The 18,104-nt window shown below is 46.2% G+C and overlaps 1 protein-coding gene across 1 annotated transcript in view; it reads right to left on the bottom strand.

Moving 5' to 3' along the window:
* trim46b (tripartite motif containing 46b) overlaps nucleotides 1–18,104 on the bottom strand; it is a 34,522-nt gene that overhangs the window by 6,391 nt on the left and 10,027 nt on the right. Inside the window, exons 4-11 of the mRNA XM_062530128.1 lie at nucleotides 17,475–17,625; nucleotides 11,920–12,118; nucleotides 9,702–9,848; nucleotides 8,602–8,697; nucleotides 7,542–7,795; nucleotides 4,098–4,219; nucleotides 2,518–2,856; nucleotides 340–569 (exon numbers count right to left, since the gene is read on the bottom strand). Of these exons, the coding sequence (XP_062386112.1) occupies nucleotides 340–569; nucleotides 2,518–2,856; nucleotides 4,098–4,219; nucleotides 7,542–7,795; nucleotides 8,602–8,697; nucleotides 9,702–9,848; nucleotides 11,920–12,118; nucleotides 17,475–17,625 (1,538 nt within the window). The remainder of the gene's footprint in view (nucleotides 1–339; nucleotides 570–2,517; nucleotides 2,857–4,097; nucleotides 4,220–7,541; nucleotides 7,796–8,601; nucleotides 8,698–9,701; nucleotides 9,849–11,919; nucleotides 12,119–17,474; nucleotides 17,626–18,104) is intronic.

The raw sequence follows: 18,104 nt of genomic DNA, 5'->3' as shown, positions 1-18,104 counted from the left end.
GTACTGGAGACCGCAGTGGGGCAGTACCATGCTGCTGTGTGCCAAGACTCTCGCATTTCAACATATCTGCAAAAACTGTCAAATGTGCGATGTGTGTATTAAAACCACCCACATCCCGCTAATGACTTCCCCATAACGCTAACATAACGCTAACATAATGCTCCCACAAGCCTCAGCATACCACAGTCTAACCCCCCCCCACCCCCACACACACACACACACACACACACACACACACACACACACACACACACACACACACACACACACACACACACACACACACACACACACACTGACACACACACACACACACACCCCTTGTGATGGCGGTCTCACCTTGACCAGGTAGGAGCCGGGCTCCACTGAGCACGCCCAGTAGTGTCGGCCCTGCGTGATGGCCACGTCGCCCACCAGCAGGTCGGCGGTCAGGTGACAGGAAGTGAGGGCGCGGTCGGCCGCCTGCAGCAGCGAGAGGCCCGGAATGCTCCGCGCGCAGCGCTGCTCCTTGCTCACCACCAGCCGGTCGGCATGGAGACCCCAGCGAGAGTCCAGGTAGAAGTTCAAGACTGGGGGGGAGCGGGGGGGCAGGTAGGAGGAGTAGAGGAGGGAGGCGGGGGGGTAGGTAGGAGGCAAGGGGCCAGGGGGGTAGATGGGGGTGGGCAAGGGGGCAGGTAGGAGAGGAAGGGGGGGACGAGGGGGCAGTAACAGAGGGCAGGTCCATTGGGGCCAGGAGCATTATTGCCAAAGAGGGAAAAAAAGAGGGAAGGGAGGATTAGAAGGAGGAGAGGAAAGAAAGGAGGAGGGGGAGGAGCAGGAGGGGGGGGGTTGGTTCACTAGGGGAACAGCAGGGGGCAACAACAACAGGCCTTTTGGAAACAACATGAGAGCACAGGAAGAGGATTGTTCCCACCGTCTAGTGGCGGCAGGTAAACCGCGGGAGGAAGCGGAGACACGGGGGACAGAGCAGCGGGAGGGACGACGAGATGCTCCGAGCGCCTGACCACATCTCTGGGCTACAAGCCTCGTCTCCCAACACCAGCCGCCCTGTCACTGAACTATGTGTGTGTGAGTGTCTGTGAGATAGTTCTCACACACTCACCGCACTATATGTGTTTGTGACTGCGTACGCACAATTCGAATAGTGTTGTATGCTACACAGCAGGGGTCACGGTAATTTCCTGCATATTAGCCACATTGTGTATAAGCCGCAGGACAGTGTTTTATGCAGGTTAAAAGAAAACAAAAACATAATAATACCATATTTAACTGCCCTCGTGTATTAACCTCTTTTTTGTGCAAAAATTGTGCAAAATCAATGTGTAAGCCGCAGCTAATCGTTTGGAAATGACAGTTATGTCTTTTACACATTTTTTGGTGACCACAATCATATAGGCCACTACTTCATCCACTACAGGGCACTTAGAGCTTTCTTTACAGTATGTTGTCCACACAGGCCAACTCATGCCTTGGAGGACCTCACAGGGGAGAACATTCATCATCATAACATGGTATGTTGAGAGTGCACACTTTAATGTTGTTTGCACAGACCAACGTGAGACTGGCCTCGAGACTCAAAAGGACCACGGCAGGCCGTTACGTTGCAGCGTGAATGGTCCGCAAATGTAGCCGCGAGTAACGGTGTGTAGCAGAACATAAAGAAGAGAGAGAGGACTTAGCTGACGGAGGTGGAGAGAGGTGGAGAGGAAGTGAGGAGCGGCACCCTCGTCCTCTGGAGAAGAGGTGGAGGAGGACGAGAGAGAGAGAGGGATGGAGGAGGAGAGAGGGATGGGAGAGAGAAAGGACTGAGGAAGAGAAGGTATGGGAGAGAAAGCGAGAGGAGAAGAAGAGAAGAGTGGTGAACAGGAAGAGGACGAGAGAGAGAGAGGGATGGAGGAGAAGAGAGGGATGGAGGAAAGAGAAAGGAGAGAGGAAGAGGAGGAGGTGTGGGAGAGAGAGGGAGGAAAAAAAGAACAAAAAGGAGTGGAGAACAAGAAGAGGAGGGGTGGAACATGGATGGAAAGGCCCTTTGAGCTGATGATGAGAAGAGAGGAAATAAAAGGAGAGAGAGAGAGAGAGAGAAGGATGGGGATGGGCAGAAAGAAAGAGAGATGAGTTAGTGATCATGGGTGACCGGTAACATGAGTAGCAGAATGTTTATTGATGACCCTAGAGAGAAATAGACTGCGGATATGGATATGTGAGTTAGTGCAGAGAGAGAAGAGAGAGGTTGTGTGTGTGTCTGTGTGAGAGAGACAGTTACTGTAGGTTGTGTGTGTGTGAGTATATGCACATATGTGTATGTGTGTGTGTGTGTGTGTGTGTGTGTGTGTGTGTGTGTGTGTGTGCACATGTGTGTGTGAGTGTATGCACATGTGTGTGTGTGTGTGTGTGTGTGTGTGTGTACATGTGAGTGTATGCCCATATATATGTATGTGTGTGTGTGTGTGTGTGTGTGTGTGTGTGTGTGTGTGTGTGTGTGTGTGTGTGTGTGTGTGTGTGTGTGTGTGTTCTCACCTGGAGCTGGTGGAGTGTGCAGATACACCTCCTCACTGTACTCCCCGTATCCCGCCTTGTTGCAGCCCCTCACCCTCAGCACGTACACGCTGTCCATCTCCAGCCTGTCAATCACCGCACTGTTGCCGTTCACCTCCTCCAATCGCTGCCAGCCCCAGCGGGCGGCGGCCAATCCGCCGCGGACCCCGCCCCTGACCCCTCCCCCGGGCACCACGCCCCGGCGTCGGTACTCCACGGAGAAGTGCCAGGCGGGACAGGACTCCTGCGGCAGCCGCCAGCAGAGGAACAGCTGATCGTAGGCTAGGGTGCGCTGGGTGTCAATCACAGGTGCCAGAGGGGCTGATGGGAAATGTAGTTTTTTGTTAAAAAACAAAAGTACAGAAAATGTACTTTAGAGTCAGAGTCATCTGACTGTGAACACACACACACACACGAAGTCAGTATTTGGATCCATTAAGAGGACGTGTGTTGCTAATCACGTGTAATCGTGTACAAGCCTGCTTTATAGGGCTCAGCCAAGTCATTCATCAGAGTCAGTGGTCTGACTGTTCTGAAGTGTTCTACAGAATGTTCTTCAGTGTCAAGTGTTCTTCTGTGGGAACGGAACCTAGAACCCCATCAAATCCCAGCAGCTGCTGACTCTAGATGAGCTGTGGTCCAGGAGGATCTGACGGATCTGTGTCTGATCAACACCAGACCCGGTTCCGGGCGCGTTTCAAAAGTCAACTGTTGTGCGAGCTGGTACCAATTAGTGAGAACAAACACAGAGCCGCTCTCTGGAGGGGCTTGTGGGTCTGAGTCGGCCTAATGCCGCTTGAGCTCGTTTCTGTGTCAGGGCTGTGTGTGTGTGAGTCAGGGCCTGTGTCCTGCTCCAGTTCCTTTACTGGCATACACACACACACACACACACACACACACAGAGGGGCAGAGAGGCAGACAGGCAGACAGACAGACAGACAGACAGGCAGACAGGCAGGCAAGGCAGATAAAGACAAAGACAGGTACACAGCCAGACAGACAGACAGGCATATAGACATGCCAGGGCAGGAGGAAACAGCTCTGTCATGTGCCCTGATCTAGCCTGTCTGCTGGCACACAGACATACAGAGAGGCAAACAGACAGAAAGACAAGCAGACAGACAGGTAGGCAGACAGACAGACTGAAGGATAGATAGACAAACAGACAGGTAGGCAGACAGGCAGGCAGACAGGCATACAGACAAGCAGACGGACAGGCAGAGAGACAGACAGACAAGTAGGCAGACAGACAGACAGACAAATAGGCAGGCAGGCATACAGACAGACAGACAGACAGACAGGTAGGCAGACAGGCATACAGACAAGCAGACGGACAGGCAGAGAGACAGACAGACAAGTAGGCAGACAGACAGACAGACAAATAGGCAGGCAGGCATACAGACAGACAGACAGACAGACAGGTAGGCAGGAAGCAAGGTATACAGACAGACAGGCATAAAAAAAATACACCGACAGGAAGACACGCAGGCGTATAGGGGCACGGACAGACAGGGCAGGGCAGGCCAGGAGTGTCCAGTCTGGTCAGGCGGAGGCCGGCTCACCCTGGATGAAGCCCAGCTCGGAGAGCAGCTTGAGCTCGCGCGCCACGTCCAGCTGGAAATGACGAAAGGACGGATCGGCAGCCAGAGAGAAGCACTGCAGGGACTCGATAGACTGGGCCAGCCTGCCAGAGAGAGAGAGGGAGAGAAAGAGGGAGAGATAATGAGAGAGAGAGGTGAGAGAGGGAAGGAGAAAGGGAGATGGAGGGAGGGAGAGAAAGAGTGAGAATGAGTGAGAGAGATGATGGTAGGGAGGAACAGAGAAACAGATATGTGGAGTGTCGGAGAGTGTGATGCAGAAGGAGAGAAAAAGAGGAGAGAGAAATGCATAGAGTGAGACAGAGAGAGTGATAGACATGAACGGAGAGAATGACAGTGATCAGGAAGGAGAACATGGAAAGAGAGAGAGAGAGAGAGAGAGAGAGAGAGAGAGGAGACAGAAAGACTACAAGAACACGACTGAGTCATACAGGCCATCATCAGTCACTGTGTGCTCGTTTGTTTCAGTGGAGACAGAGAGAGAGAGAGAGAAAGATAGAGAGAGGGAGAGAGAACGAGAGAGAGAGAGAGAGAGCAATGAATAAGACTCAGATGGAAAGAATGAGAAGAGAGGGAGCGAGAGAGAGAGAGCGAGAGGGAAACTGGACAGCTATACGGGAGCTGAGAGAGGAGGGTGGGGGGGCATTGGAAATGAGACGGCCGGCCGAGAGAAGTGGACAGCAGAGGAGATAGAGACGAGGAAAACAGATCGATGGACTTGAATGTCAGGGTTGGCCTGTGTGTGCGTGCCCCGATAACGGCCCGGCAGAATCGAGCAATACCTCTCATCGCATAACAAATTATACACAACACCCAAAGACCTCCATCGATTTCACCTCTCCACCCGGCCGGGGCCCATGACAATTAGCAACATGATCTCATTGTTCCTCTCGTGATGATAGCATTTCCAATGATATATTTCTCTGTCTCGACGGAAAGATTTAATGGCCAGCCAGAGAGCGGAGAGATCTGCAGTGGGGTATGGCATTGTGACAGCCAGCCCGTCTCTAATTACAGTGGCGCCAGGGCGCCATCTAGTGGCCACAGGCTGGAAATGTTTTTGTTTTCTAGTGGATGAGAGGAGACTAGAATGAGTACTGCAGAGGAATAGAGGGATAAAGAGATAGAAAGAGGAGAAAGAGAGAATGCGAGAGAGAGAGAGAGAGAGAGAGAGAGAGCCGAAAGAGAGGCCGCAGAGTTCAGCAGATGGATGGAAATTGCAGCTGAGCCAAGTGGCGGAAAAGGGATCCGGAAAATAGGAAAATAAAATAAAAGTGGACACATTTGGAGGCGTTTGGCTTTAGGGGATGACAGGCGGAAAGAGAGGGGAAGAGAAATCAAATCATGGGAAGCCACTCTGGACAGGCCTGCTGCCCCCCAGCTGACTAAGACAGAGGGAGGAAGAGAGAGAGAATAGGAGGAAGAGAGAGGGGGAAGAGAAGGAAGACAGAGGAGAGGAAGAAGGGAGGAGAAGAGGAAGCGTGAGGGGGAGGAGAGGACATAGGAAGAGAGAGAGGAGAGGAGGAAGAGAGAGGAAAGGAAGAAGAGAGAGAGGAGGGGGGAGAAAGAGAATGAGGAGAGGAGGGAGAGAGGAGGAGAGAAGAAGAAGAAAGAGGAGGAAGAGAGAGGAGGGGAGGAAGAGAGAAAGCAGAGGGGCCATATCTGACATGCAAACCCCAGAGGAGGTGATATTTTTGAAAGCCCCAAAACAGTCGATTTAAGAGCATTTAAGGCGAAGTATACAAAACAAACAAACAAATACAAACACATTCACACACACACACACACACACACATCCAGCACGCACACAGAGATAGAGCACACACACACACACACACACACACACACACACACACATCCAGCATATACACACACACACACACACACACACACTTCCAGCATACACACACACACACACACACACACAATGGTCTGACAATAACCATGCCTACGTGTCATGCTCTGATGAAATGCATAGACATATTTTTAAAAGAAGAATAGCCATGTGAGATTAAAGGCTTTTTAAACTTATAAACCTCATGAGTGCCTCAAACGTTCTTTAAAGCATTTTTGAAAGGTTTGTAATTCAATTTGGAGAGAGGAGAGAGGGGGTAGAGTGATAGATAGACTTACAAAGAGAAATAATTTATAATTATACGTTTTGTTTCTTCTCTCTTTTCTTTGTAAACAGATATTTTATCTGTTTGTGTCATTGTGTTACATGTTTGCTTTGACAACACTGCTCCACTGAGTAATGACAAAAAAAACTCCATTGACATTTTTCCGAGAGAGAAGACGAGAGAGAGACAGAGCAGGAGACAGAGAGAGATAAAGAGACAGAGAGAGAGAGAGAGAGTGGGAGACAGAGAGAGACAGAGAAAGTGAGAGAAAGAGAGAGTGACAAAGAGTGCAAAAGTGTGTGTGACAGAGAGTGAGCGAGCGAGTGAGTGAGTGAGTGAGTGAGTGTGTGTGAGTGAGTGTGTGAGTGAGTGTGTGTGTGAGTCTGTGAGTGAGTGAGTGAGTGAGTGAGTGAGTGAGTGAGTGAGTGTGTGAGTCTGTGAGTGAGTGTGTGTGCCGGACCTGTTGTGTGTGAGTGTGTGTGTGAGCCGGTGAGTATGTGTGTGAGTGTGTGTGTGTGTGTGTGTGTCGGACCTGTTGTGTGTGAGTGTGTGTGCTGGACCTGTTGTGTGTGAGTGTGTGTGCTGGACCTGTTGCGTGTGAGTGTGTGTGTGTGTGTGTGCGTGTGTGTGTGTGTGTGCGTGTGTGTGTGTGTGTGTGTGTGTGTGTGTGTGTGTGTGAGTGTGTGTGTGTGTGTGTGTGTGTGTGTGTGTGTGTTGGACCTGTTGTGTGTGAGTGTGTGTGCTGGACCTGTTGCGTGTGAGTGTGTGTGTGTGTGTGTGTGTGTGTGTGTGTGTGTGTGTGTGTGTGTGTGTGTGTGTGTGTGTTGGACCTGTTGTGTGTGAGTGTGTGTGCTGGACCTGTTTCGTGTGAGTGTGTGTGTGTGTGCGTGTGTGTGTGTGTGTGTGTGTGTGTGTGTGTGAGTGTGTGTGTGTGTGTGTGTGTGTGTGTGTGTGTGTGTTGGACCTGTTGTGTGTGAGTGTGTGTGCTGGACCTGTTGCGTGTGAGTGTGTGTGTGTGTGTGTGTGTGTGTGTGTGTGTGTGTGTGTGTGTGTGTGTGTTGGACCTGTTGCGTGTGAGTGTGTGTGTGTGTGTGTGTGTGTGTGTGCCGAACCTATTGTGTGTGAGTGTGCGTGCCAGACCTGATGTGTGTGTGAGCATGTGAGTGTGTGTGTGTGTGTGTGTGTGTGTGTGTGTGTGTGTGTGCCGGCCGGACCTGTTGTGCGTGAGTGTGTGAGTATGTGTGCCGGACCTGTTGCGTGTGAGTGTGTGTGTGTGTGTGTGCCGGACCTGTTGTGTGTGTGGCGTGCGGCGTGGACAAAGCAGGACGGGTCAGTCTCCTTCAGCAGCTCCTGAGCGAACGCCAGCAGCCCCGCGTGCTCCAACAGGCTCCGCCTCTCTGACACCTGATTGGCCAACGCCTCGCCCCGCCTCTGCCGAGAAGCCTCCAGCGCCTGCGCTAGTCCCGCCTGCCGCTCGGCGATCAGGGCGGTCAGGTCGCGCACACACTGGACCAGCTGCTCCCTTGCAGACACGCTGTTCACCTGGACACACACACACACACACACACACACACACACACACACACACACACACATGTTAATTCATACACACACATATACTCTCACACACACACACACACACACACACACACACACACACACATGCATTCACACACACACACACACACACACACACAGACTTGTGTAAATTCACTGACACACACACACATTTGAGTAAGTAAATACATCCACATCCATAATGTAGAAAATTCCATGTAGTTTTGTGGAGATTATAGGAAGGTAAGGGGTTTACAAATACAATCACGGTGATAAACTTAGACAGGCACAGCAGGCATTTATCTGAGTAATACAATCCATGCATCGCTGCATACCCACCTCACAGGCTTATATCATACAAGATGAAGTCATGTCATGTACTGGACAAACGCAATGCATGTCCATGGAAATCAGCTTCCCTGACATGATTTCTTTTATTAATTCCCAGCACTGAGGGTTATGTCTGGGTTACGTGTTTATTCTGGGAAAACCACCTCTGCTAGACAGAAGAGGAAATGAGGAGGAGAGGTGAGGTGAGGTGAGGAGAGGAGAGGTGAGGAGAGGAAAGGAAAGGAGAGGAGATGGGTGGAGAGGAGAGGAGAAGAGAGGAGAGGACAGGAGATGAGAGGAGAAGAGTGGAGAGGAGAAGACAGGAGAAGATAGAAGAGAGAAGAGTAGATAGAAGAGGAGAGGAGAAGAGTGTAGGAGCGCAGAGAGGAGAGGAGAGGAGAGGAGAGAAGAGTAGATAGAAGAGGAGGAGAGGAGTGTAAAGAAGCCTCTAGAAGACTCACCTCTGTCTGAGTGATGACATTCTCCAGCTGGGTGATCTGGGACAACACTGTGTCCTGATTGGACAGCACAAAGTTCAGCTCCTTGGTGATCTTGTCCTGTGACATCACACATTGAGACATTCAGTAAGCTCCCCTGTAGCAACATGTAGCTATTCATACATACACAGGCACTTGATCAACAGCAATAAGAAACCCTTACTGTCACAGTAACAGCACTATTAGTCATTACTGAGTTACATTGACGTACACATCGCGCCATACTGTATTTAATCAATCTGCGGGTAGATTCTGCACTGCTCATCACACATGTTGAAACTGTTCCTGGGGGTATTATTATCAAAACCCACATGTATGTAGCTCAGTATTTAAAGGATTAAGTAAAGGACATTTCCAAAGAACATAATTGTAGGGTAGAAGTTAATAACAACTGTGCAGCCTGTTAAGAGCAGTAAGTGGAAGCAAGTGCCAGACCAAATGTTTTCTCTTGGAATAAGGAAATGTGGAATCGTGATGAAAAGGCAATAATAGCCAGGAGCTCACTGTTGAAAAGCCAGCAGGCATAAAGTAAATGATACATAGACACACAACACCACCCAGAGACTTTTGTTTGTAGCTCGTGTCTTCAGTGTCTGGTAGGCCTGATAGATGGAGATGACTTTGGGTGGAATCTCTCTGGCTTGTTTTATTTGGTCCTTTGTTAAAATAAAATGTGTGTTGTTACCTCCGCCAAGGACAAGGAGGTTATGTTTTCATCGGGGTTTGTCTGTTTGTTTGTCTGTTAGTCTGTCTGTTTGTTAGTAAGATATCTCAAAAAAGCTATGGATGGAATTCGCTGATATTTTCAGGAGAGGTCTGAAATAACCCAAGGAAGACATTATTACATTTTGGGAGTGATCCGGATCACCGTCTGGATCCAGGAGGTGGTTATGTTTTAGCTTGGTGGAGGTCTGCGCTCTCGGAGTGCTTTTCTAGTTTTGGAATGTTGCTATGCTGTCTACTAATAAATCAAAATACACACATAAACAAACAAACAAATGCGACAACCTGCGCAATCGCTGACTGCACCTTTACGGATTAGAGGTGCCGTTTGTAACGTGTACCTTCAACGTCTGGTAGGCCTGCGTGATGGGGATGATCTTGTGTCCGGCGTGGACGCGACGCAGCTTGCACAGAGAGCAGAGTAGCCTCTGGCAGGACTTACAGTAGAACTGCAGCCGCTCCTGGTCATGCTCAATACAGGACAACACCTATAGAGAGAGGCCAGGGAGTAGAGGCAGACATGCACATTTGCATTTACATGATAGGGTGATAGGGTGATAGGGTGTGTGAAGATGTGCTCTCGTAAGAGCATGCACGTGCACACACACAGACACAATTATAGAAACACATGTGCACACACACACACACACACACACACACACACACACACTTACAGAAAACACATTCACACATAACACATGTACACATACAGTACACACACTCTCAGAAACATATGCACACACACTGAAAATTCACACACACTCTCACAGATACACATTGTGCACACAAACACATACTCAAACATTCGCACACACATACACTTTCGCACACATACAATACACGCACACACACACACTCCCATACATATACACACGAATGAGGAGAAAGAGAGAGTGGAAGAATGAGAGAGTGTGTTTACGCTCTCAGTGTAATCCTAGCATGGCATCAAACAGCTGAAACTCTAGCCTGAGGGACTTTAACCCATAATAAATACACTTGCAGATACGCCACACTAAATAAAGCCCTAAAACAGGCACTTGAAAGTGTAAATAGTAAATGAACAACTCTGGGGGAGACATTAACACCCAAAAATCCAAACCAGAAAAGCAATTTGGTATTATCACGGGTAGAGAGACCCCTAGAGAAAAATACTATTATTTTATTATTATTTTTTTTTATTAAATGACAGTTTAGCTGCTGATTAAACAGTAAGGTAAATAGCAGACTGCTCAGACATGCGAAGTGCCACACTGCAGTTTTCTTATTAAAAATGAGAACTGGCCATGGGGGAAATTTAACATGAAATCACTTGCAGAAGTACAACACTAAACAAAGCATGCAACAAACCACTAAACCGCTTTTAATTCTCTGCACCGAGGGAGCGTTCAGTCATACAAATCCACACAAGAAAAGCCACTCAATCATAAAGAGAGAGAGGAGGGGTGGAGGGTGACCCCAGGAGATTAACAGAAATCCTTATTAAAGCTTGCAGACTAAACATTACTTCAATTATTGCTGCCTGTCACTCAAACTCAAACGAGGTGTGAAAGAGCGCTTTGTTCGGGGGTTTGCACCTCAGCTGTGAAACGGAGACTAGGTTGGAGGTAGGGGTCTGTGGTTTGGACCTGAAGTTGAGGTTGGCAGCAAACCTAGAGACCTGAGGCGTGTTCGACTTTGCATACAAACATTTGTTTTCACAGAGAGTTTTCAGGAAAACGTTTGCGAACACTCGCAAACAATTTAGGGAGGTGGTTTCCACGAACATGCAGGGAGTTGGGAAGAGGGTTACCATTGAGTTGGAATGTTTACACATATAATTTCAACTTTGGGGCAAAGGTGGATCCACACCTTGTGGTGCAAAGGTGTCATCTGAGGACTAAGGTGAGGGACATCCACCTTGGGTCTTAAGTGGGTGGGGGTTCAGGGAAGTCAATAACTAGGTGTAAACTTAAGGGTGGGGAGTGGGGACTAAGGCTGTAACTGAGGGTGGGGGCTTCGCACCATGGATCTGTAGCTGAGAGTATAGGCTAAGCTAGAGGTATATGCCTTTGGTCTGAACTCTGAACTCAATGGCTCTGACACTGAGGGAAGAAATACCTTGGGCCTAAAGTTGAGGGTTGGGGTAAGCCAAATACCCCAGGATACATAGCCTTCTTTTCTCTGTGCAAGCAATGTGTAACCCAGTCTGACATCGTTAGCCTAGCTTAGCATAATTCATTGAAGTAGGTATCACCTGTTAGCCTGTAGCTAAAATGGAGGGGGGTAAGTTCACGGCTGTACTTTGGGTCTGAAGTTGAGAGTGGTTTGGTAAAATCAGTACCTTGTGTCTGAAGTTGAGGGTGGTTTGGTAAAATCAGTACCATGGGTCTGAAGTTGAGGGTGGTTTGGTAAAATCAGTACCATGGGTCTGAAGTTGAGGGGAGTGAGGTAAAATCAGTACCATGGGTCTGAAGTTGAGGGTGGTTTGGTAAAATCAGTACCATGGGTCTGAAGTTGAGGGGGGGTTGGTCAAATCAGTACCATGGGTCTGAAGTTGAGGGGGTGAGGTAAAATCAGTACCTTGGGTCTGAAGTTGAGGGTGGGAAGCACGTGCTCGTGTTGGGCGCGGGGCGTCCCCCAGGGGTGGTACAGCTTGAAGCACTCGTTGCAGAAGTTGGCCCTGCAATCGGCACAGCCCTTGGTGGCTTCCAGAGGCTGAGGAGGCTTGCAGAACTGACACAGGACAGCAGTGCTGCCCAGACTCACAGTGTGCCTGTACCTGAGGAGGGAGACAGAGGAAGAGAGAGGGAGGAGGGAGAGGGGGCAGGAGGAGAGAAGGGGATGGGGGATGAGGAGGGGGGGTAGTGGGAGAGAGAGAGGGAGGGGAGGGGAATGGGAGAGAGAGGGAAAGGGAGGGAGAGAGAGGGAAAGGGAGGGAGAGAAAGGGAGGGGGGTTAAGATAATAAAACGATATATGTCATAAGATTTTTTTTTTTTTTTTTTAACATAAGATTTATTTTAACAAACCTCTGCTCAGTCAAACCTATACTGTATGCAAATAATTTACGGACATAAAAGTGTCCACATGTATGTAGCAGTGCCGCTCTAGTCAGGGCACGCATAAGAATGTACTGAAGTAACGTATCTTTCATCATCACAGATCATTGATCACCAAGATAAATCAATATGGTCGGCACTCAATTGAATCCGCTACACAAAGCATCTGAGGCTATCGAGCTGCGGAAACCACACATTGACAACAGGTGGGAATACTGATGTTTGCTAATTTATTAACACATTGCATAGTGCAATGACGCAGAAATTGGTTGAGTGATATGTAGCGGGTTTTTTTTTTTTACATCTACCGAAACAATGCAGCCTTGATATGAGACTTTGACGTTGAGTAAAATGCAAATGAAAACATAATGCGACTATGCAAATCTCATAACTCATATTTAGCTGCTTAAAGGAAGCAGACATGCCAAATGTTGTAAAACATGCATGACTATTGCATTGAAAATGTAAGAATTTGATACCAGCAAACTGATACCTGTTTAAAACAAAGTTGGGATGGGGCCAAACAAAATGCTGGAAAAGTTGTGCAATGCAAAAGAAAACAATAGGAGGAATATTTTACAACTAACTAGAAATGCAATTCCAAGGAATTACCAGTGCATGAAAATGCAAAAAAATGTAGATATGGCTACTAAGGTGTAGCTAGGGTAAACATGGTGGTTGCATAGTTTAAAGAGAGTTGATAGTGTTAAGGTAGACATTTTAAAGCTTAAACATTCCTGTTCTAACTTAACTAATAATTTCTAACAGGTATTCTAAAATGTTAACTATGCTAACAATGCTAACCAGGTTGATAAGTTAACTTAGCTGATGATTTCTAGCAGTAATGCTAAAAAATGCTAACTATGCTAACATTGCTAACTATGTTAACTATGCTAACCACGTTGATTAGCTAACTTAGCTAATCATTTTAGCAGTTGTGTTAAAAATGCTAACTATGTTAACAATGCTAACTATGCTAACAATGCTAACCAGGTTGATGAGCTAACTTAGCTAATCATTTTTAGCAGTTATGCTAAAAATGCTAACTATGTTAACAATGCTAACTGTGCTAACCATGCTAACAATGCTAACTTGCTAGTGAGGACTTTTATTTTGAAACAGTAGTTGCTAGGGTATCCATGGTGCCCACTATCAAGAATAAAGAAGTTACTGTAGTATAATCATGTTGGTTGCTATGGAAACTGTCAAAAACGCTTAATTTTAATGGTTGCTATGTTGGTTGCTAGGTACATGGAGGATTCATTTAGTTGACTGGAGGCATAGTTGATGATAAATGACAGTTGGAATGGTTGAACAGTTAAATAGTTGAGTAGTTTCAGTGGTTAAATGATTTAATAGTGTATTATTGCAGTGAGGACTTTTATTTTGAAACAGTTGTGGACAGAGGAAACAGTTAACAGGATATGTAGTCTTCACAGAGAGATTGTATGCTTAAAGCCTGAGAGAGAGAGGGCTGCTGCAGGTGGGGCTGGCCACCTGGCATAAGATTCTAATTGCTCAACGACCCGATTGTGATGTCATAGAGGCCAATGTTAAGTCTATGGGGAAATTTTTAATAGTTTTTAATTTATAGTTCAAAAAGTATAAAAGTTACAAAGTTGAAAAGTCATAGCAACCCGATCCATTAGAATACCTACGTTACAAAGTTTGAATGAAGTTTCTAAGTTAAACGGTTGAAGAGAAATTGCGGTTAGAAAAAGCTGTCAGCGGAATAATAATAAAGAAAACTAGAAATGCAATTCCAAGGAATTACCAGTGCATGAAAATGCAAAAAAAAATATAGATAGATAATGTAGATATGGCTACTAAGGTATAGCTAGGGTAAACATGGTGGTTGCATAGTTTAAAGAGAGTTGATAGTGTTTAGGTAGACATTTTAAAGCTTAAACATTCCTGTTCTAACTTAACTAATGATTTCTAACAGGTATTCTAAAATGTTAACTATGCTAACAATGCTAACCAGGTTGATAAGTTAACTTAGCTGATGATTTCTAGCAGTAATGCTAAAAAATGCTAACTATGCTAACATTGCTAACTATGTTAACTATGCTAACCACGTTGATTAGCTAACTTAGCTAATCATTTTAGCAGTTGTGCTAAAAATGCTAACTATGTTAACAATGCTAACTATGCTAACAATGCTAACCAGGTTGATGAGCTAACTTAGCTAATCATTTTTAGCAGTTATGCTAAAAATGCTAACTATGTTAACAATGCTAACTGTGCTAACCATGCTAACAATGCTAACTTGCTAGTGAGGACTTTTATTTTGAAACAGTAGTTGCTAGGGTATCCATGGTGCCCACTATCAAGAATAAAGAAGTTACTGTAGTATAATCATGTTGGTTGCTATGGAAACTGTCAAAAACGCTTAATTTTAATGGTTGCTATGTTGGTTGCTAGGTACATGGAGGATTCATTTAGTTGACTGGAGGCATAGTTGATGATAAATGACAGTTGGAATGGTTGAACAGTTAAATAGTTGAGTAGTTTCAGTGGTTAAATGATTTAATAGTGTATTATTGCAGTGAGGACTTTTATTTTGAAACGGTTGTGGACAGAGGAAACAGTTAACAGGATATGTAGTCTTCACAGAGAGATTGTATGCTTAAAGCCTGAGAGAGAGAGGGCTGCTGCAGGTGGGGCTGGCCACCTGGCATAAGATTCTAATTGCTCAACGACCCGATTGTGATGTCATAGAGGCCAATGTTAAGTCTATGGGGAAATTGTTAATAGTTTTTAATTTATAGTTCAAAAAGTATAAAAGTTACAAAGTTGAAAAGTCATAGCAACCCGATCCATTAGAATACCTACGTTACAAAGTTTGAATGAAGTTTCTAAGTTAAACGGTTGAAGAGAAATTGCGGTTAGAAAAAGCTGTCAGCGGAATAATAATAAAGAAAATAATAAGAAGACTAGGAAGAACAGTACAGTGCATTTTCATGCACTGTAATAAGAAGAAGACTAGGAAGAACAGTACAGTGCATTTTCATGCACTGTAATTAGGACAACTGTCAACATGATTGGGTATGAAAAAGAACATCCCAGAAAGGCAGAGTCTCTTCGAAGTAAAGATGTAGAGGTCGCTCTGTGTAAACGTGTATGGACAAATGATGAAACAATATAATTATAACGCTTCTTAACATGAAACTGCAAGTTAAACATATTATTTGGAAAGTGCATCCTCTACATCAGTGGTTGTTAACTGGCCTGGCTTTGGGACCCACCGTTTCCCGGGTTCATTAAGTCTCAACCGATTTATTGTTTTAGCGCTCAAGCCAACAGATACTGAGAGCTACATGGTAAGACACGCAAGGTGCCTGCAGGTCTACTTGTTTGGAACCTGCTGATGTTTGGCATTACATTTGTGAAGTCTTCAACTCCTGATGTCACTTCTAAAAGTGCCCAACAGGTTGGACTTTGACAGGGGTGCTTTGTTTCCACGTGGCATTTTACTTTTGATGGTTTCATGCTCTGAGCGACTGAAATCCAAAATCGGGCAGGAATGGGACAACATATCATTCTCAAAACTGGTCTCCTCAGTTCCTAGACATTTACAAAATGTTGTTAAATGAAGAGGTGAAGCAGCACAGTCAAACATGTCCGGGTACCAACTTTTTTTAAACATGTTGCTGGCATAAAATGAAATGTATTTTCCTTGAAATATTCAACATTTTTGTTTTCAACATTCAAAATGTTGTTCTTTTTACAGCTAAATATGGGTTTACGAGATTTGTATACTATCACATTTTGCTTTTATTTGCATTTTACATAATTTCCCAACTTTTCTGGTTTGAGGTTGTAGGAATTGTAAAGGTTTCATGGAAATGGTTAGCCTAGAAATCTAGACGCACCCTAGCGGCACTGCCAGGGTAGTCTAGCAACTCTCCGTTGGCTTGCGAGCTGGAAAAATTAAACTTCTATCCGGCCAATCACATCATGTACAGAGTGGGTGGGTGGGCTTAACATAAAGACGACTGACCTGCGACCATAAGTTGAAAACAAGAAGATGATTGGTTGTAGCTCTTTCCTATTGCATGGAGAGGGAATTTGAAAGACAACTGTTTATCCCCTCCCACCGATTGAGCCCTGCCTATGGTGAGTTCCCAGACCCTACATCTTGATGTGGGTCTGGCTCGTCAGGCTAGGAAATGGTGTGACTTTAAAGGAACTCATGCACGGAGAACTTCCTTGTGTGTGAGCATGTTTTTTTTCCCCAGAGATTAAAGTAGCAATAGTTGGTGCAAGATGGTATTACCACATTGCATAGTGCATTGCAGGTCATACAAATGAGCCCAAATTGTGCAATATGTTAGCTCTGGGTGTGTGAATGTGACACTCTGTGTTGTGGGCTTGTGAGTGTCATTGGCTCACCATAACGCACTATGTCCATATGCAGTGGAGCTCAAAAGTATTTGAACCCATTTTAAGGAAAAAACATTTGTCTATTTATAAATTATAATATTCATTCACAAAAAAAATTGATGTCCTTAAAGGTTGGATATTTCCTCTTTTTTTATTGAAGGCACTAAGATCAATTTCCAAAAGATGATTTTATATTCCTCTTTTTAGTCAACTTTAGCATGGGTTAAAATACTTTTGAGCCCCACTGTAGGTGTGTGTGTGTGGGGGGTATATTTGTGTGCTGCCTCATCATGATGGGTGTGTTGCATATGGGTATCTGTGAGTGTGTGTTTGTGTGTGTGTGTGTGTGTGTGTGTGTGTGTGTGTGTGTGTGTGTGGTCACCTCTCCACTATGCGCTCCAGGGTGAGGTTCCTCATGCACTCAGCGAGCCCCCTCTCCCCCAGCTGTGTGTGTGTGTGTGTGTGTGTGTGTGTGTGTGTGTGTGTGTGTGTGGTCACCTCTCCACTATGCTCTCCAGGGTGAGGTTCCTCATGCACTCAGCGAGCCCCCTCTCCCCCAGCTGTGTGTGTGTGTGTGTGTGTGTGTGTGTGGTCACCTCTCCACTATGCGCTCCAGAGTAAGGTTCCTCATGCACTCAGCGAGCCCCCTCTCCCCCAGCTGTGTGTGTGTGTGTGTGTGTGTGTGTGGTCACCTCTCCACTATGCGCTCCAGAGTAAGGTTCCTCATGCACTCAGCGAGCCCCCTCTCCCCCAGCTCCACGTCCCGGCCGCAGGGCACGCAGGGGAACAGCATCGCCGGGGACGGGCCCTCTTTACGCCGCCGCCCAGGGTACGTGCCAAAACCTGCACACACACACACACACACACACACACATGAACACACACACGAATAAACACACACATACACACACACACACACACACACACACACACGAATAAACACACACACACACACACACACACATATGAACATGAACAGACACACATGAACACATGAACACACACACACACAAATGAACACATGAACACACACACACATACACACACACACATGAACACACACAAACACGCATAAACACACACACGCACACAAACACACACAGATGAACACACACATGAATATACACACAGATAAACACATAAACGCATATAGACACATGCATGCTAACACAAGACGTGTATTATAGAAGCATGCATGCACACTCAGACAGACACACACACACACACACACACACAGACCATCAAGCCTATCAGATAAAGATCTCACGCATCATATCTGATATGTGGGCCAAATGGCATTTTCTCAAAGATAAGAAAATGGC

The sequence above is a fragment of the Sardina pilchardus genome, chromosome 24 (genome assembly GCF_963854185.1).
Source record: "Sardina pilchardus chromosome 24, fSarPil1.1, whole genome shotgun sequence".
Lineage (NCBI taxonomy): Eukaryota > Metazoa > Chordata > Actinopteri > Clupeiformes > Clupeidae > Sardina > Sardina pilchardus.
The sequence above is the reverse complement of the archived record's forward strand: the minus strand, read 5'-3'. Positions and strand labels throughout refer to the sequence as shown.